A 21,503-nucleotide genomic window follows, 5' to 3' on the forward strand; every position below is an offset into this window, starting at 1 on the left:
CTGCAAATCTAATATTTTTTTTTAATTCGTATCGAATTCCACTTAGTCAGCTTCGTTTCGCTCATCTCTAATAATTAGCATATGGAGTATTTTTACTCTATGGAAATAATGTCCAAGGGCCATAACTTTTTCATGTTTTCGTTGACATAGCCATACGAGGATTTGTTCTTCGCAGGATAAGTTGAACTGTTCCATATAATGCACTGTAAAACTGTTAAAATAAATATTTTATGAACTGAAAATTTATAATATTTTGGGGTGAAATAAAAATCTTAAATTCTGCCATTGTTGCTTGGATTTTATTTTACAGCATCCTTTATGTGGTAAAAATAAGATGGGTCAATGTCATTACAGCGATACCAAATTAATTTAGTTTGTATAGTTTACTAATTTAAAAATATAAATATATTTTTGGGGAAGGTGAGTAAAAAGAAGCAAGTTATTCTGATATTTGGATTTTTTTTGCCATTCACTGTTCAAGTAAATAAAATACTACTTGATTAGAATGGACATTTTCAGACACAGCAATACCAATTTAGCTCTTTTATTGTTTTTAATTTTAATATGATTAAAGTTCCATTCAGACAATCGTATGGCCGCCGCCATGTGAACCCTGTTCTGTGGTGTGAATCCATTGACTTGAATGGGTCTGCGATCTGCAAGTTACGGCAAAAAATAGGACATGGCTCATGTTTTGCAAACCACTATTTGTGGTCCGCAACACTAGCACGGCGGCCAGACAGTTGTGCAAATAGGCTCTAATATTGATATAATTAAGAGGCTGATCACATCTCTTTCTTGCTGTACGTCAAGTGTAACAGTAAAAACATATTGAAATGTATTGCTCGACATACCCATGAACTATAATTGGCAAACAGATCAAAAGTGGACACTTTTGACTCCGTTTGTAACTTTTTATGTTTCTGTACTTTTTTCTTTTGAAGTACAATAGAGTAGCATACAGCTTTTCTGTCTGGCAAAAAAACTGATAGAAACATATGTAGAGATTTGAATTTTAAATAAAAATAGCAGTGTGTAATAGGAGTCTCATCATGGTAGGCCCACAGCTGCCATGATTAGAGATGAGCGAATCAAATCCCACGAAGTGGAATTCGATCTGAATTTCAGGATAAATTTGATTCGCCTCAAAGCCGAATTTCCTCATGCTTCGTGTAAGCGAATCGATTTATCCTGAAAAAGTATAAAAAAACTAAAAGAAATAATTCTTACCTGCTCTATTTGTTCGCGATGGGCCGCGAGCTGCTATCTTGATTGAAGATCTCGGCCGAAATCCCGTGCGCGGTGACCACGTCGGCCGGCGTGATGACGTGATCTCGCGCCGCGCTAGATTTTGTGCCAGATCTTCAAGTGAGATGGCGGCGGCCGGCCTGTCACGAGCAAATAATCGCAGTAAGTTTGATTTAATTTAATTTTATTTTAATTTCACAATGTTTTTACACTCAGATGCCGCATCTGAGGGGTAAAATGACTGGGAGTAGCGCTATCATAGCTCCCTGTCGAAGTGAAATTTTTTGAAAAAATTCAGCGAATCAGCCGAATTGAACTTTTAAAAATTTGCTTATCTCTAGCCATGATGTCTGTTTGGAACCTGGTGATTGCATTGTGAGGCAGGTGATGAAAGGACAGGGGGAATCCCTCCCTTTGCCTAATCACTCAGATGCCCCAGTTGCTATTGACCATGGTATCTGAGGGGTTCAATGGCCAGGATCTGAGTTATCTCTAATCCTGACCACAGCAGGTGGGGGTCAGCAATGTAACACAACCAGCTCTATACACTCCTTGTGCAACTGTAATGTACATATGAGGGTCAGCGTTAAAGAGTTCTGTTTAATGACCAATTCCATATAGGGCCCGTTCACATGGCAGAATTTGCCATCAGAATTTTGGCATGGTGCCCAAGCCAAATTTCTAGTCCAGGATGCATGGTGTTTGCCTCCCTTTGTTTTCAATGGAAGGCAACGCTGCAGTTTATTGTCTGGCAAGTTAAGGCTGTGACCATGCTACAAAGGAAGATGTCCTTTTTCAGTGCAGTGTGCCCATGCTGCTTCAAACCACGCCAGATGTCTGCTCGTGGTTTAGCTCCATTCAAAGGCAGGATCAAAATGAACCATGTGAACAAGCCCTTAATCTAATGGTCCATTCACACGTCCGTTTTTTCTTTCCTGATCTGTTCCGTTTTTTGCGGAACAGATCAGGACCATATCTGGACCCATTCATTTTCAATGCGTTGTTCCGTTCCGCATGTCCGTTTAAATATAAAACATGTCCTATTCTTTTCCGCAAAATTCGGATCCTGGTACAATACAAAGTCAATGGATCCGCAAAAAACGGAAGACATTCGGATGTCATTCCGTATGTCATCCGTTTTATGCGGAATCCGTTCCTGGAAACACATAACAAATGTTTTTGTTTTGTTTTTTTTCTTTTTTTTTTCAAAGAAATCCAAACAACTTTATTTGATTATTGAAATGTATACATGTTTCCGTTTTTTGCGGATCCGCAAAAAACGGATGACATACGGATGACATACGGAAACATTTTCAGGAACAACGGATCCGCAAAAAACGGGCCGAAAATCGGGATATAGGAAAATACTGACGTGTGAATGTAGCCTAAAGGTGGCTGAAAACCAGAATTATGTCTTCTCTCATTCTAAAAAAGATTTTCAACCTTTAGGGGGAATATTTTCACTCATGGGGAACCTCCAATGTCATTCCTGCCTCTAATAATTTGGAATAGGTGCAGGTGTTACATTCTGTAATCTTTTCCCACCACTGTAATTTTGTTCAAATATATTTGCTGCTTAGCAAAGCATCTTTGAGCAGATGAGATATGTTGCCCTCTCTGTTGTGCTTTAGGAAACGTCTGATTAGGGTTCAAGGAACCCCAGGGTTCCTGGGAACTTTGCTTGGGAAGCATTGCTTTATATAGACAGCAGGCACTTAATCTTAATTAATGTGTAATATTCAAAGCTGTATTGAAATTCATGTCTTGTTTGGTATTCTGCATAAGCAAATTATTCAACAATCTGAACTTTCTGACCATCATTTCAGTTGGCCATACACATTAGATTAAATGTTGACTGAATCTGCCTATTCCAGCAGGACCAGCTGACCATCTAATGCAGGCATCCTCAAACTGCAGCCCTCCAGCTGTTGCAAAACTACAACTCCCAGCATGCCCGAACAGCCTACAGGTATCAGCCTACAGCAGGGCATTGTGGGAGTTGTAGTTTTACAACAGCTGGAGGGCCGCAGTTTGAGGATGCCTGATCTAATGTGTACTGGGTCTTCCCTATACTTTTGTTCTGTGGGAGATAGGTTGCTGCCAGAGGTGTATGGAATGTCTGGAAAAGATGTCAGAAAAGTTGTCAGAACAAGCGTTAGGCTGACAGCTATATTATGTGTATAGGCGTCTTTGGCCCTCACGTCTGACTCACGCCATGTAAAAGTAGATACAGTAGTTTTATACACCTCATACACATCGCCCTTTCATAATATTAAAATGGTTATCCCACATCATTACTAAGGCGAGGTGAGACTAAGTCCCGACAACCAGGTGGCTGGGAAACAGCAGAGCGTCCTGGCACTCCCTGTTTCAGTAGTTCCTATTTCGGTGCATGGGAGATATGGAAATAGCATAGCACAGCAAGTTATATTGTTTCCCTAACTTGGAAACCGCATAGCTTGCTTCGCTGGTTCCCGGCCACCTAGTAGTCGATACTTAATCTCATCTCGCGTTTGTAACAGTGTTAAGAGACAATCCCTTTAAGAATTGAAGATTTAAGGAATGACATGGTCCTGATAATAATTGTTCTTAAAATATAAATATGTTAATGTACCAGCAGGCATAGAGAATGGGGATGATATCAGGAATTTAGATGAAGAGATCAAAGAATTGAATGAATCAAATTTGAAGATAGAAGCTGACATGATGAAACTTCAAACCCAGGTTAGAAAACACTTTAGTAATTCTGTGTAAATAAATTTAGAAACTGGCAGTTTAATCAGAATAGATATATTGAAGGGGTTCTCCAGGCTTAAAGCTTCATTCATCCCTTGGGAAGAAACAAAGATTAGTCAATACTTACCTATCCCCCATACTGCTGATGCCAACTTCTTAGCTGCACTCTTCCGCTAGCGCTTTGATGGGAACATTCCCTAGTCTTCCTGTTCAGCTGTATTTACTATTATGCAGCTGAAGAAGATGACAAGGGAACACTTCTGGTCGGGATCTGAGCAGAAAAGCCTGCATCCCCTGTAAGAGCAGTGAAGATAGCAGCATCAGCGGTGTGGGGGATGGATACAATTTGACTAATTTGTGTTTCTTCCCCAGAGATGAGGAAAGCATTGGGTTCTCAAATAGCCTGAGGAACCCCTTTAATTATGTCTACTCTTAAAATATGCACTGTGTAATGGTGTCCCAAAGATATACTAAGTATTCCAAAACATTATACTGTGTCTAGTAATCACAGCTTTAAGCCCCCTAGTGGGACTAAAAAATCTAAAATAAAATAAATTCATACAAAAAAGTTAAAAAAAAGTATTTAATGTTATAAAAAAAACATAAAAATACATATAGTTTAGGTTATCACTGTAATTGTGAGGATTTGCAGAAAACATATTTATAATGTAATAAAGTATCCAAATAAGTTTTTTTCAATCCAACAAAAAAATGTAAAAATTTAGTTTAAAAATAGTTTTAAAGAAGTTAATCAATAAATGCTATCTAGCCAAAAACTGTGCCAATAAAATGACAATTGCCCAGCAAAATACAAGCTTACATATAACTATGATGTCAGAAAACAAAAAAAGTTATAGCTTTCAGTACACAGCAACAATTTTTATTTAATTTTTCTATAAACATGCTTTTATATAACTACTAAACATAACTACTAAAGCATAAAAATATCCTGTAGAAAAAAGTTTAATTATATATACCCCCAAAATAATGCCACTGAAAAAAATACATCTTTTCCCATAAAAAAAATAAACAAAAAGACTATGGCAAAGGAAAAAAAGAGGTATAAGGAGATAATCTTGATGGCTCAAATTAGTATACATCTTTAAGGAGTTAAAAATGGTTGTCCAGGTTCAGTTTTTGGTGGGCAAAGTGAATGGAGGCTGGTAGAATAATAAAAAAACTCACCTTCCCAACCCCCCTCTGTCCTCTCCTCTGGGCTGCAACTGTGATGTAATGTTTTGGCTTCAGCAGTGCCATCCAATAAACTTCATGTGACCACTGCAGTCAATCACTGTGGTCTTGTGCTGTACACCACTGAGGCTCACAATTGGCTGCAGTATTATACAGGATGTCACTGCTGCAGCCAAAACATTACATTATGACTGAAGCCTGGCAGAGAGGATAGTGCGGCAATGCTGGATTAGAGAGAGCTGAGAAAGGCGAGTTTAACTTTTTATTATTTTACTAGCCTCACTACAGTTTGCCCTAAAAACCTTTTGACTTGGATAACCCCTACAGATCCTTGCAATTTTTTGCATTTTTGTTTTTTATTCTCTGCCTTCCCAAAGCAATAACTTTTTTTATTTCTCTACTCACATCAATGTATTGTTTTTTTGCAATAAGAAGCCGGAAAAAAATCCAAATAGGGTGGAATTGAAAAAAAAAGGAAGTCTGCCAGTTTTATCGGTTTTGTTTTTATGGCATTCCCTATGCCGTAAAACTGACCTGTTACCTTCATTCTCCCAGTCAGTACAATTATAGCGATACTGCATCTACTGTATATGCCGTAGTCGTTTTTCTTGTGTTTTAATAAATAAATAAATAATGAAAAAAATGTTTTTTGTTTTTTTTCTTTGCCATATTCTGACCCTTAACGTTTTATGGTTATGTCTACAGAGCTGTGTGAGGGTTCACTGTTTGCAGGGAGCTCTCTAGTTTGTATTGATATTATTTTGTAGTGTGTACAACTTTTTGATCACTTTTTTCAATTTCTTTGGGAGGTGAAGTGAAAAAATAGTGAATCAGCCATTTAGATTTTTTTTCGTTACAGTGTTCACCATATGGGGTACATTTTATATTTATTGGGGATATGGCGATACCTTTGATGTTTATTTTTCTTATTTGTTTAATTTTAATATGGGAAAAGGGGATGATTAGAATTTTTATATATTATTTTTTATATTTTAAAAAACTTTTAAAAAAAATTGAACTTTTTTTAAGTTCCCCTAGGGTACTTGAACATGCAATTGTCAGATCACTTCTCCCAAAGACTGCAATGATTTACTTATTGTAGCCTTTGGGAGTTTCATTATGTTCCTATCAAGCTCCATAAGAACATTGCTGTGGTAAGCCTCTGAGCCTCTAGCAGGATCAGGGCTACTACAAGGAACATACAGATTCCCTAATCTCTACACGGGGGAGCCATTTGCAGTGGCGTGCCTAGGGTGTTTGGCACCCCCCACCAATACTTAAAAAAAATGGTGCCTCCTTACAGTAGTATTACCCTCATTGTACAACCTTCACAGTAGTTTTGTCCAGATATGTGCCCTCTCATGGTAGTTATGCCCATATTGTGCCCCTTCAAGGTAGTTATGCCTTCACTGTACAACTTTCACAGTAGTTATGCCCACATCGTGCCCCTTTAAAGTACTTATCCCTTCATTGTGCCCCCTTCACAGTTGTAATGCCCACTTTGTGTCTCCCTCACAGAAGTTATGCCCTCTCTGTGCCCATTTCAAAGTAGTAATGCCCTATCTGTGCCCCCTTCACAGTTGTAATGCCTTCTCTGTGCCCCTTCAGAGTAGTTATGCCCTCACTGTGCCCCCATTCCAGTAATAATGCCCTCTGTGCCCCTTCATAGTAATAATGCCCACTCAGTGACCCATAACAGTTATGCCCACTGACTTTGCAAGAGTAATGCTCTCTGTGCCCCCTTCACAGTAGTAATGCAATCTGTGCTCCCTTTATAGTAGTAATGCCCATCGTGGCCCCTTTATAGTAATAATGCTCACTGTGCCTCCTTCACAGTAGTGATGCCCATTGTGCCCACTTCATAGTTATAATGCCCATTGCATCCCATTTATAGTAGTAATGCCCATTGTGCCCCTCCATAGTAGTAATGCCCATTGTGCCCCCCTAATACTAGTAATGCCCTTTGTAGTTGTGTTGCCCTCTGTGCCCCCTTTGTAGTAGTAATGCCCTCTGTGCCCCCTTTGTGGTAATAATGCCCTCTGTGCCCCTTTTGTAGCAGTAATAATGCCCTCTGTGCCCCCTTTGTAGTAGTTTTGCCCTCTGTGCCCCCTCTATGGTAGAAATGCCCTCTGTTAAATAAAAAAAACAAAAAAAAAACCACAGTACCTACTCACCTTGTCCCGTTATTGAAGCTCCTAGTCCTCTCTCCCCTACAGACACAGATCGCTCTGCAGCACTGTGTTGGCGGAGCTTATGCAGATTTCCGGGCTGCAAGATCCGCCCACACAGGCCAGCAGCGCGATCTGTGCCTGCAGGCTGAATGGTGGAGCGGGGAGAAGTCTTCCTGCTTCACCATTCAGTGCTGGAGAGACAGAGCGCAGGGAGTTAAATGACAGGACCACAGCTCTCTGTGCTCCAGCAATGAGCGCTTCCATCTATATTGATAGAAGCGCTCATTGCTTCTAGGTTCTGGCACCCCCTGAGAGCTGGCACACCACTGGCCATTTGGGCTTAGGAGATGAGCATTCCTGGGGAAAAGCCTTTCCGATGGAGTGGTCACAATTCACCACATCATCTGAGTGATTAAATGTCACTGATCTGCGTTATCACCAATCACAGACATTAGCTCTGGGTTCTTGCTGTTTACAACAACAGAAAGAACCCCAGTGACTACACAGATTTTTCAGCTTCTGAGCAGGCGCTATGTTTAAATGTTGGACTTAAAGAGGTTAAATATTGTGCCCCATTTAGATGCTGTCAACCCTGCTACCTCTGGCTACTACCTTGCAAGTAGACATTTTGGTTGCAAAACAGTCAATCATATAAGAGATGTAACCTATAGACTAAATGGATTGGAAATTTTAGCAACAATAGATTAGTCAGTGGCATAATAGTCCTATTTACATCATGCTTGACTTCCATTCCACGCATACATTTGAAAAAAACACATGTACGTTGAACATTATATGGTTTTATACAATGGGAGTTAATGGCAAACATATGCAACTGTATACTATATACATAGATTCATACACATGAGGCATGTTCGTTGTTACTTTTCATACTTGCACACTAAATGTAGTGGAGAACTAAATGTGAACAAAGTGTTATTTCACAAGAACATCTATCATTATTTCATTTGTTACAAAAATAAACTGACAGGGACCAACAGTGTACTACTTCTATGGTCAAACTGTATACACCACAGTGACTTGGTAGAGCAGTAAGGTACTGTATTAATGGAGCCATGAGGATGCGAATTAGGGAGATTTATCCAAACTGCCCATAGCATCCAATCAGATTCCATCTTTCAGAGCTCCTTTTGAAAACGAAAGGTGGAATCTGATTGGTTGCTATGGTCAACACTCGGGACCCCCACGATCAGCTGTTTGAGAAGGCACTGGCACTCCTGTGAACACCGCTGCCTTCTCGATGCTTACCAAGCACAGAGCAGTACATTGTACATCAGCTGTGGTTGGCATCACACTCAGCCCCAATCAGCTGTACCTAGACCGATGAACGTGTCACCACTGGCCTAGGAAAAGCTGAGAGAAGGCCGCGGCACTACTGTGAGCGTAGCTGACTTCTCGAACAGCTGGTCAGCGGAGGTCCCGGGTGTCAGACCCCCACCGATCCGTATTAATATCTCAGAAAATCCCTTTAAATCATGATTTGGAGACCTGAGACATATGCCATTATTACAGTAATTAAATTCTGAATAGTCAAATTCTTTCTTTAAAAAAAAAAATACAAAAATAACATCTTAAAGAACCCATATCTGTTGCCCAAAAAAAATCTGTGTTTCCTTAAAAAAAAATAGCTCGCTGCTAGAGAAAAAAATGCACCCTTCTGTAATCAAATGTTAAAAATTACAATCCAACTGTGGGTTCTGGTCACAACCTGCCTGTACTGTTGATTTATGCAAAGTTTGTTAAAAGTACAAGGACCATATAAAGTGGGGTCTGTCACAAGGAAATTCACTGTTAAAGGGGTTGTCTGGCCTTGGAGCTCCTATCTTCCCCTGAACATTAAAAAAAAAAAAACACTCATCTGTCCATGGACATGTCTCTGCTCCATTCCCATACAATTCTGGTCCCTGCAGGACCCAGAAGCGACCCAATTAAAGGCCTCAGCAGTTACAGTGGCTTGAATGCTATGTCACAGAAGTGATGTGCTGCTCAAGCCACTGGGAACAGCAGTCACAGAACCAAGTCGCTTTCCGGTCCTTCGGGGACAAAGCAGCGGCAGGACCGTGGACAAGTGATTGTTTTATGTTCAGGGGGGCTCCAAGGCTGGACAACCTCTTCAAACCAGGCACAGTGTCTTGTAGGGCTAGATCAGCTGAATGTTATGATGCTATTTGATGCTTCATTCTAGAGAAAAGGTACTTTTAATCCATATGCAAATGAGCAGTTAAGTGCACCATGGGTGGGCCCAAGCCACTCTGTGCACTCTTGCTCCTCCTGCTTCCTTTGCTGATCCTTTCCTCTCCCCCTGATTGACAGGGCCAAGTGAGATAAGTATACGGGAATCTGGCCCCTTCAATGAAGAAGGATAGAGAGGGGCTAGCAGACAAAACAGGAGTGCAAGTGCGCACCAATGTCTTGGGCTTCATTTGCTCATTTGTATATTGATTAAAAGTACTTTTTCTCCAGAATAAAGCAATGGATCGCTAAATGAAAGGCTTCATTACATCCAGCTGTCGTGCCTAGTATAACAGTGAATTTCCTGGTGACAGACTTCTTTTAAGTCTGGCGTTCACATCCTGTTTTTTTCATACTTTTAACATACACAAAAAAAATAATACATTAATGGATTCCTCAGACAGATGCCATAATGTGGCACCCGTCACCATAGAGTTTCATTAACGGATGTGACTGAGTTTTTTTGCAGGACCCTGCAAGATGGAAAAGCACTTTTCCATCCTGCAGAGTCCAGCAACAAAACATTTATGTTAACATACACGCTTTTTTTTTTACAATGCAACTCTATGGTGACCAATGCCACAGTATGGCATCTGTTTGGTGCATCCATTAATGTGTATGATCTTTTGTTTTGTGTACGTTAAACATATGACAAAAACGTGATGTGAACCCACCCTTAGTTATGCTCTCTAGGCAGTCATTGCATACTAGTGAGATACTTCCTGTAACCTTGCTTCAAAATTTCAAAGGTGCCCATACACTTTAGGTAACAGTCGTTTAGCCGACATTTATTCTGCCCTACTCTCCCATTCACATACATGCTTGGCTCTGCAAACGGTGCATGTTTTTTTGAGGGATACTACCCTCTACCATACTCCTCTGGTAGCTGCTTTTCTCCAGGGGTAACAAAGGATTCGGCTTGTTGACATGCCCGATCTTTGTTCCCTCTAATGTTTGCCCTTGGGGGAGAATTGGGACACCCCCAAACACAGACAATTTCTCAGGTATGGCCAACTTTCCTCTAATTTGTATGGGCACCACCAAATCCTGTCCAATATAGTTCTGTATTAAAATATTGATACAGTATAGGGCGACTTAAATATTCATTTAAAATGCATGTAGTTTTATTTTCCTCATTCAGACTATAATCACCAAGTTTCCTTGTAACCAATAAAATTTTCTGATTTAGATCTCTTCAATGGAGACAAATCTGAAAACAATAGAGGAGGAGAACAAACTCATAGAGCAGAACAATGAAAATCTTTTGAAAGAGTTGGCTGGTCTAAGCCAAGCCCTTATTTCAAGTCTTGCCGATATCCAGCTTCCACAAATGGTAAGACCATGTAAATTCCCAAGATGAGGCCTAAAAATAAAACTGCATCTACTAGAAAGTATGCTACATGTGCTAAGGGCCAACACCCTTCCTTCAGCCCCTGTTCTCTGCCAGGACTTTCTAATGAAGGAACACACTGACTTGTGGATACTCCTATCTGATTTTTTTGAAGATGAATAAGCAGCCTATGTTTGGCTTTCATGAGTAAAAAGGATGGACTTGTTTTGTGTAATTGGTTAAATATGAGATTGTGATATGTCTTAATGACTGTAAGAAATGTTGGTTGAACTTATGTATTATCAAGGTCTGCTATGCCAACCATGAATCTGGATAGACATTACTGGGAGCATTATTGAATAACAATGTGTGATTATAACAAGACTTTACTTCTACACTATTTTAATACACTTAAAGGGGTTGACCACCTTTTGGTTACTGATGACCAATGTGTTTGTAAGATGATTATATGGCACTAACTAATATAGTCTTTGGTGAAATTCTTACAACCAATTAAACCAACAACCTGTTGGTAAGATGCATGTTATCACATAAAAACCCAAAAAGTAATCCACACGGGATACCCATACATACACAAAATATGAAATTTTATTGAATAGTTACATACACGTAATAACAAGACCATATAAGACAATGAATAAAAAGTATATAAAGCAGCAATACAGGTGATGTAGCAAGTGGCAGCTCACATGCTGACCGGCATGGTATAAGATCCCAAAATATAAAGTTAGACTAGGCACCTAGTAGATACCAGCAGTGCCTGGAAAAAAGGGTTATTTATTCCTGTACCAATATTATGCTCAGAAGTGTCTGATATATCAAAAAAGCCCTGTATAAACTAGCCCTCACATAAGGTCCCTGCAGGTAACCTGAAGTGGGCATACAGGCTGCAATGTACTAAAATAATAAACAGACAATACCTGGGCAATGGTAACAACAAGGGATCCAACCTAGGGTCAGCCGTCAGCACACCCCGACGTACGTTTCGCTCCTGCTTTCTCAAGGGCGATTTTTTTGGTGAAATTCTGCACCATTTTCTATATTTAGTAAGGTATGCTCCCTTGTTTACAAATTCTTTTGAGCGGTCCACACAGAGGTCCTGGGCATAAAATGGCTGCTGATGGAGAGTCATGTGGCCAGGCAAATCACCTCCATGTTATGCCTCCTCCATTCAAATACACTGCACCTGCCATCAGTACTTGTTCTGTTGGGAGTTTAGTGCAGGTGTAGTGTGTTTCAATGGAGGAGACATCACGTGGAGGTGGTTTGCCTGGTCACATGACCCTCCATCAGCAACCATCAGTTCTGCATTGCAATAAAAAAAGCAGCATGTTCTATATTCTGCGTTTTTCACGCAGCCCTGGCCCCATAGAAGTGAATGGGGCTTCAGTGAAAAATGCATTGCATCCAGAAGCAAGTGCGGAAGCAATGTGTTTTTCACTGATGGTTGCTAGGAGATATTGTTTGTAAACCTTCAGTTTTTTTTTATCACGCGCGTTAAAAACTGGACAACTGAACGCAATCGCAGACAACTTACTTGCAAAATGGTGCAAGTTTCACTGAACGCACCATGAACGCATCCGGAGCTAATCTCTCAAGTTCGTGTGAAAGACGCCTAAGGCATATTGGTACACCATATATTTTTTCCAGGGTGCGGGTGCCCACAGAAAGGGCTCTGAGTGCTGCCTCTAGCACCCATGCCATAGGTTCGCCACCACTGTTATAGGCTATTAATCATAATACTTTCCTGTCCAGGGTCAAAGCAATGTCGTAATGCTCAGTGCCATACATGTAGGATGTAATCACACAGGCACGGGGGGAGGTATAGTGGCCAATTGTGATTGATAGCTACATCCTGCGCCAATGGCCGGAAAATTCAGGATCAGAACCATTTAACCTCTGGAATGACACCATTGGCCATGGTATTGCGATCAGTAGGGCTGATAGTTTTAAAGGGCTAACAAAGTGGGCCTAACAAAAGGTCCACAAGTCTGTCTATAGAAAATTCAATGCATAATAATAATAATAATAACACATATAGGCACACATCCATAGGCAACACAAAAAATAAATTGCATTAGTTAAAAAATAGCAAAAAAACTAAACTTTTTAGTATCCTAGTAAATACAACATCATATACCAAAAATCTAAAAAGGGTGGAACAGGTAAAAAAGCAATTCCGCCATAGTTATATGTGTTTCATTTTTATAGCATTAACTATTTAAAATGATGTTATCTTGATTCTGTAAGTCAGTACTAGAGATGAGCGAATCGAAGTTGACGAAGTGGAATTCGATTCGAATTTCAGGAAAAATTTGATTCACACCAAATTCGAATTTCCTCACGTTTCGTGGTAACAAATCAAATTTTTTCCTAAAATGGCTGCTGCACGTGTTTGGACATGGAACAAGGAACTCTGGGAATGAGGGATCAACCACAATGCCATGCATGCAGCCAATCAGCAGCCAGCCCTGTGATGTCACAGCCCTATTAACAGCCTCAGCCATCTTGTATTCAGTCATTTTCCAGTGTACTTAGTGCAGGGAGAGACGTCAGCAGGGACAGCGGTAGAAAAGACTTTAAAACTTTTATTTTGCTGCATAGAAGTTCAGGGAAAGGATAGGGAGAAATCATTTCACAGTATTGAAGCAGAACAGGGTTCAGTAGGGGAGTTTACCGCCTGGGTAATAGGAACAATCCTATCACACCTTGCTGCACTGACTGGGGATCCAAATTGCCATTATACAGCTCTGTAATTCCAGAAAACCATTCTTGTTATTGGGGTGCAAGTACTGTTTGGTACTAGTGTTGATCACAAATATTCGAATTGCGAATTTTTATCACGAATATCGGCATTTCGAGAATTTGAGAATTTTTTGAATATAGTGTTATATATTCGTAATTTCGAATATTCGAGATTTTCTTAATCAGTACACATGATCCCTCCCTGCTTCTAGCTTGTGGGCCAACAAGAAGGCTGCAATATCTTTGACTTTAGGAGTAGTGTTGATTGCGAATTTTCGTAATGCTAATTTTTCAATTGCCGATTTACGCAATCAAGAAAATAATGACTGGAGATAACAAATTCTCGAATTCGTGAATATATGGTGAATATTTGCCCAAATATTTGCAAAATATCAATAATTTGAATATTTTCTCTGCCTCTCATCACTAGTTGATACAGCCATAAACAGGGTTTATTACAAGGAAATATTTCTACGTCTTATTTGCCCTTGTGAGGTGCAGTTATATATTCGAAAGCATTTTTTGGCTTGTATTAGTGGGAAAAAATGACAGCCCTTTTTGGTGTGCATTAGTGGCAAAAAATATATATTTTTGTCTTACAGCGGTGCAATTATATGTTCTAAAGCCCTTTTTGGCGTGTATTAGTGGCAAAAAAAATATATATTATTTGCCGTTCAGCTGTGTAGTTATATGTTCTAAAGCCTTTGTGGCATGAATAAGTGGAAAAAAATAAAGGCCTTTTTGCTATTCAGCGATGCAGTTATATGTTCTAAAGCCCTTTTTGGCATGTATTAGTGGCCAAAAAATATACATTATTTGCTGTTCAGCAGTGTAGTTATATGTTGTAAAGCCCTTTTTGGCGTGTATTATTAGTGGCACAAAAAAAGTATTTGCCATTCAGCAGTGCAGTTATATGTTCTAAAGCACTTTTTTGCGTGTATTAGTGGCACAAAATAAAGTATTTGCTATTGTATGGTGAAGTGAGAAAATTACAGCCCTTTTTGGTGTGTATTAGTGGCTGTTCTGCGGTGCTAGAGCCTTTTGTGGCGTGTATAAGTGGAAAACAATAAGGGCCTATTTGTTGTTCAGTGGTGCAGTTATATGTTGTAAAGCCCTTTTTAGCGTGTATTAGTGGGGCAAAAGGGCTTATTAGCCGTTGTGTGGTGAAGTGAGAAAATTACAGACTTTTTATTTATTTATTTGATCTAACAGTATGTCAGACAGAGTAGTGATAGGCCCTGCATAGGGGAGTGGCAGAGGCCTAAATGTTTCTGGCGCAGGCACAGGTCACTGCAGAATAAGGGGGCATGGCAGCAGGAGTCGCAGCGAGACGCCTGAGCTCCCGATGTCATCTAGTGGTCGTGTCTTGACCAGCAACCCAGCGGTTCTTGAATGGATGACTCGGTCATCCACTTCGTCCCAAGAGACATGAGACACCCCCAGCCAAGAGTCGGTGGGTTCATCAGACACAACCCTTAGTTGGCATGGCCGGGGAGCAGGCCCTGAGCCATCACCTGTCCTCAACCTACCTCTGTCCTTTTCTATTCCCTCAGCCAGAGAAGTATTATATGCTGTGGGCTCAGCTCCACTATACAGCAAGGACAAGCTACTAGAAGACAGTCAGCAGCTACTGGCCAGCCAAGATGTGAAGGAGACATCCGCCAATAGGCGGGCAAGTAGTGATGAGGAGAGTGGAGTGGGAGCTGGTGTCGCAAGTGGTCAGGCTCAGACTCTGACCCAGAGACCGTTGAGGAGTGATGTGCAGACACTACTCGATGATGATGATGTAGCTGATTGCACTTGGGAGCTGGGTGAATTAGGGGCTTCATCATCATCGGGAGAAGAGGGTGGCTTGCCCGTGAGACAGCGGCGGAGCCAGCAAGTCACTAGCATGGCTGGGAGTTAGCAGGGTGGCAGCAGTGGGAGGTCAGGAGCCAAACGTGCCTAGGTTACACCACCCGCTTCGCAGGAGCCTACCTGCCTGGAAAGTAGTGGTGCAGGGGTTCACGGAAGCAGCGGTGGTAGCAGTCAGTCAGTGCAGAGTGTTGGGGGTAAAATCACCTACTCGGCGGTGTGGCAGTTTTTTGTTAGGCAGCCGGAGGAGGTGAACATGGCTATTTGTAGAATCTGTGGGCAGAAGGTGAAGCGTGGCCAGGGTGCCAATGTTGGCACCGCGGCCCTGCATCAACATAAGCAGCGTCACCATAAAGTGGGCTAGTAGAACCGTGGCTCTGATGTGGTGGTCCAGCCTGCCGCAGCAACCGCTGCATCGCCCAGTGGCACGCACCTAGTTTCAGGCAGTCAAGGCTCCACCACTTCAGCCGAAGGGAGCTGTCTGTCCTTCCCATCATCTGCTGGTGCTGATGCTCCTGCTCCTCCTTCTAGTCAGTCATTCCATCAGCAATCAATCACAGAAGCGATTGCCAAGAGATAACAGTATGCGTGCACTCATCCAACAGTGCAGAAGCTGGATGTGCTCCTGGCCATGTTGCTGGTGCTGAAGTCCCTCCCTTTCCAAGTGCTGGACTCTGCACCTTTCAGAGAACTGATGGCTTGTGCCGAGCTGAGGGGGAGAGTCTCAAGCCATCATTTCTTTGCCAAAAAAGCAGTACCAGCCCTTTACACGTATGTAGAACAGAAAGTGCACCAGTCCTTTAGCCTGTTGGTGTCTGCTAAAGTGCACGGCAGCGCCGACGTCAACTTGGCCAGGTGACACCGCTTCCGCATCCACTTTCTCATGCCGTTGGTCCTACGACAATGTCCACCTCTGCCTCCTCATCCTCCACAGTGTCCTTAGCCTCCACTGCAGGGACAAGTCACAGTGCCCCTCCAGCATACCACATGTGCAGGGCATGGCGGTGTCACACTGTTCTGCACCTCGTTTGCCTGGGCGAACTGAGTCACACAAGGGAGGAACTGCTTTGTGTCCTTCATCAAGAAATCGAATCCTGGCTTTCTCGGTGACAACAGAACAGATGCTGGCAAATCTGGCTGGTCAAGCAATGTGTAGCGAAATGAGTGGTTTTTCTACACAGGTGAAAGGAGAGGAGGAGCAGAAGCAGCCAGAAGAGCGACAGGGCAATGGGGAAGATGAGGTAGAGGACCCAGACAAACCGTGGCAGTATGCAGTGGAGATGGAGGCAGGGAGTCCCTCCAAGTCAATTGCACAAATGGCACAAATGGCCTGATGCATGCTCACTTGCTTGCGTGTTGACAGCCGAATTGTCACCATTCAGCAGAAGGATGACTTCTGGCTCTCTACCTTGTTGGACCCTCGCTACCGGTCCAAAATGGGGGCCTTTTTTTTACCACCGCTGAGAGGGAGGACAAACTGAACTACTACAGAGACATCCTATGTAGTCAGTTGGCCGCTGCCTATCTGCGCCATCGTCCATTCTCTCACAGGTCTGACCGGGGGGCCCTCTGCGCTTACGTTTCTCTGTCAAGGCTGCTGTGGCAGAGTGGGGTGATGGGAACAGTTCAAGCTCCATCAGCAACTCCATCAACTTGAGTCTAGAGTCGCTAATGAGCAGCTTTCTTCACCCGCCTAGTGAAGAAACTACTCAGCAGCAGCTAGACCTGGAGCATGACCTGAACCAGCAGGGGGTGGCATACTTGGACAGCACCCTGCCACCCCACATTGAAGATCCGCTGGACTACTGGGCAGCCAAACTGGATTTGAGGCCTCAACTGGCAGAGTTCTCCCTGGAAAAGCTGTCCTGCCCGGTCAGTAGTGTGGCATCAGAGTGGGTGTTTAGTGTGGTGGGGGCCATAGTTACGCCAAGAAGAACTCACCTGTCTACCCAAAATGTGGAGAGACTGACCTTTGTCAAGATGAATCAGGTGTGGATCAGCCAGGATTTTTACCCACCAATGCCTAGATCATCCATGCTGCCACACCAACACTTTCACAAAAGAGACCAGTTTCTTCTGGCTACCTGCCTCAGCTACTATTTTGATGCTGCCACTCGCCTGATGCCACACATCTGATGCTAAGTGCTCCTTCTTTCACCCACCATCTTTAGCTGGTACTGGTATTGCCACCCACCTCCCCACTCTGTCACCAGGTCACTCTGTGGTCTTGTGATGCTGCTGCCACCTCCATACTATGTCACCTTGCCACTCTGTGGTCTCCTGATGCTGCTTCCACCTCCACACTATGTCACCTTGCCACTCTTTGGCCTCCTGATGCTGCTGCTGCCACTTCCACACTGTCATTGTGCCACTCTGTGCTCTCCTAATGATGCTGCCGCCACATCCACACTCTGTCATTGTGCCACTCTGTGGCCTCCTGATAATGCTGCTGCCACCTCCGCACTCTGTCATTGTGCCACTCTTTGCTCTACTGATGCTGCCGCCACCTCCACACTGTCATTGTGCCACTCTGTTGCCTCCTCTTGATGCTGCTGCTGCCACCTCCACACTCTGTCATTGTGCAACTCTGTGGCCTCCTGATGATGCTGCTGCCACCTCCACACTGTCATTGTGCCACTCTGTGGCCTCCTCCTGATGCTGCCGCCACCTCCACACTGTCATTGTGCCACTCTGTGACCTCCTGATGCTGCTGCCTCCGCCACACTATTATTGTGCCACCCTGTGGCCTCCTCCTGATGCTGCTGCCACATCCACACTTTGTCATTGTGCCACTCTGTGGCCTCCTCCTGATGCTGTTGCCACTGCCTCCAGACTCTGTCATTTGGCCACTCTGTGGTCTCCTCATGCTGTTCTCACCCTCCCCACTTCATGACTGGGTCACTATTTTGCCTTTTTCGGCCTGGCTGACATCATCATTTACATCTGATCTATGATTAGGTAGCCAAAAGCAGGAGTGGGTACAAAACACAGAAAACACACAAATATTCCATTCACATGTCATCTCTGTTTTGGATCCACTCCTGTTTTTTTGGCATTAGCAATACTGATAGATTACTGACCAAATGCTGACCGAGTGAAGGTGGATGCTCAACAGACAGGATCCATTTTTTGGGAGTTATTGTTCTGACGGATCAGAAGAAGGGCAAAATAATAAGTAACGTCAACACAAACGTACTGCTAACACCCTCTCCACTGTTGGGGGGCTCTACTTGTATAACCGTTTAATAGAACAGGTTCTGTATAAATCTATCTGGAATGAGCTGCCGACAGTGTAAAAGGAGTGCGCTTCTTCTTGGCGCTAACATCGACCTGTAAGGCTGAGTTCAAACTTGAGTTATTTGGTCAGTTTTGGCCCCTTGAATGTCCAAATAAGTGAAGTGTGCAGTGATTATAAGAGCGACGCCTGTCATCTGCATGTCATACTGACTCACAGTATTGTTTCAGCACCACAGAAGACTCCCTATGCGTGTTACTGCGAGGCACAGTGTTGTACACTACTATAAAGGCTCTCTGCAGCCAGGAAATAGCAGTTTTTTAAACGATTCGCCACAAATAGATCACATTTTTGAGAAATTCACTCATCTCTAGTCAGTACGATTACAGTGATAGCACATTTATATAGTTTTTCTTGTGTTTTAATACTTTAAAATGGGGGGGAAAGAATAATTTTCTCTTTGCATTGCCATATTCTGACCCCCATAACTTTTTATAATTTTGTTTACTGATTATATTTTTTTTTGGGGGGGGGGGAGGCAAAGATTTGCTTACCCTATAGCTGGCATGAGCTTAACAAGCTGTCTAGACTTGCACCAGGCTTGCACAGTGGCTCAAGCTGGATGATGAATGTGGCACAGAAACAGACACTTTTGTCTAAATTTTATACCAATTATTGGTTGGCTTAGTTGAGACAGAATTTTATGCCAGAATTGTGGTGGAATTTTGGCACAAAATGGCACATTGTAAGCCATGTCTTTTTTTTTTTACACAAAGCCATGCCCCTTTCCTGCAAATCCACATCTTCTTACTGGGCTAGGTGCTGACAATTTCTCTAAATCTAGATGTGGCAAATTTAATAAAGCTATGCCATGTCTTTGCGCAGTTTACACAGAATCTAGGTGCACTCATACAAGCAAATTATGGCTACTGCATGTTCATTTTCAAAAAGATTTCAGATGAACTTATTATGTCGGTGCCATAGCTCCCGACACCATTGACAAACGGCTGATTTTGCCAAGAGGTATGTTAGCCTGACATGTTGTATTGCATGGCTGTCGTTTACTTAACCCTGGGTTCACACCTGAGCGTTTTACAGCACGTTCCTACGCGCTGTAAAACGCTCAACAAGGAGAAACCAATGCTTCCCTATGGGAATGGTTCTCAACTGGACGTTTTACAGCGCGTACGATCGCGCTGTAAAACGCCCGACGCTCAAAAAAGTTCTTGAGCTTCTTTGGGGCGTTTTGTCGCGCGTTCCCGTACATAGACTTTCGGGAATGTGCGACAATGGGCGTTCGCTTGTCTCTGTATGCGCGATTGTAAACGCCAGTACAATCGCGCATACAGAGCGCTCCATCGCGAACGCTCAGGTGTGAACCCAGGGTAAATGAACTCCTACATCCTACAGAGCAAGAGCAGCTGTTTGCTGGCATCTCTCTATTCTGACTCATAGATGAGGCTTCTGTATGGGTCCCTATCTCTATGTTGCACATATGCTCTAATGGGGAACATGGTAAGAGGTTGCCTTTATGAAACCACCCCTTTAATGCTTATGGACACCTTTTGGGGCATTTTTTTTATTATTGTACTTTTCTCAATTTGGGCAAAAAATCTTTTTTTTCAATTGGTCTATCAGTTTCTGTGCATTTGCTGACCAGCAGGCTCTCCTTTCTAAGTGAATCCCGTCAGATAACTGCTCTGATGGCTGGATGTGTAACCCTCATCTCTGTACCCCTGACAACTCATAAACACTCTTATAGCTAAATTTTCTGACAGGATTCACTATAAACATAAAGTCTGTCAGTCTGCAAATATGCTTAAAATGAAGGGAGAACAGGAAAAGCTGTTGAAAATTAACAAAAATAAAAAAAAAGCAAAAAAAATTATATTTAGCCCAAAATGAGTAAAATGCCAAAATAAAAAATGCCTCCAACCGTGTCCCTAGCCGTCAAAGCAGGTCTTTGGTGATTTTTTTTATTGATTGACAATATGCTATACTTTAATGGGTTAACTATAAAAAACAACACAGATTTTTGTCCATCTAAACGCACGCTGAATTTTTAAAGGCAGAGTAACCGAGAAAGAAATTTTGGAATCTTTTTGGTAACATTTTAGTTTTTATATTTACATAGGTTCATAAATTATAATGTCATTTATACCTTGCATCCTTTGAGCTGTATTCATATTCCATAGGATACCAGGAACTATCTCAATTACTGTTTTCTTTTCTCAATTTAGGAACCAATCAGTGAACACAACTTTGAAGCATATGTAAATACACTCACAGAAATGTACAGCAATATGGAACGGGAATACTCCCCAGAATGCAAAGCCCTTTTGGAAAGTATAAAACAAGCCGTGAAGGGAATCCATGTATAGCATGCACAAAATAGCTGCTGGGCCTACAAAATTACGCAAAGGAATAGACTCCATCTATAGACTGCTGCTTATATCGGCACAAATAATATTATTGACTGGTGCACTGCATTCATTAACAAATGCAAAACTGCACTATTTACTTCCCCGGCAGTCAGTAAAAACAAAAAAATTAAAAATGTATAAGACTTTTGAACTAACAGCAGCGCACTTATTAAGTGTATCTCAATGTACTTATTTCAGCTCATTTTTCTCTATTGCACTCTTTCTTTTGTATAGTGAATGTATAAAGGTGTTTGCAACTATTTTTTATAAATTGTATTTATTTCAGATTGAAGGAG

General features: G+C 42.1%; 1 protein-coding gene across 1 annotated transcript in view; it reads left to right on the forward strand.

Annotated features, from left to right (window-relative positions):
- ST18 (ST18 C2H2C-type zinc finger transcription factor) overlaps nt 1–21,165 on the forward strand; it is a 197,697-nt gene extending 176,532 nt beyond the window's left edge. The window contains exons 16-18 of the mRNA XM_044295392.1: nt 3,869–3,972; nt 10,789–10,932; nt 21,025–21,165. Coding sequence (XP_044151327.1) covers nt 3,869–3,972; nt 10,789–10,932; nt 21,025–21,165 — 389 coding nt within the window. The remainder of the gene's footprint in view (nt 1–3,868; nt 3,973–10,788; nt 10,933–21,024) is intronic.
- Nucleotides 21,166–21,503: the final 338 nt, after the last annotated feature.

The sequence above is a fragment of the Bufo gargarizans genome, chromosome 5 (assembly GCF_014858855.1).
Source record: "Bufo gargarizans isolate SCDJY-AF-19 chromosome 5, ASM1485885v1, whole genome shotgun sequence".
Classification (NCBI taxonomy): domain Eukaryota; kingdom Metazoa; phylum Chordata; class Amphibia; order Anura; family Bufonidae; genus Bufo; species Bufo gargarizans.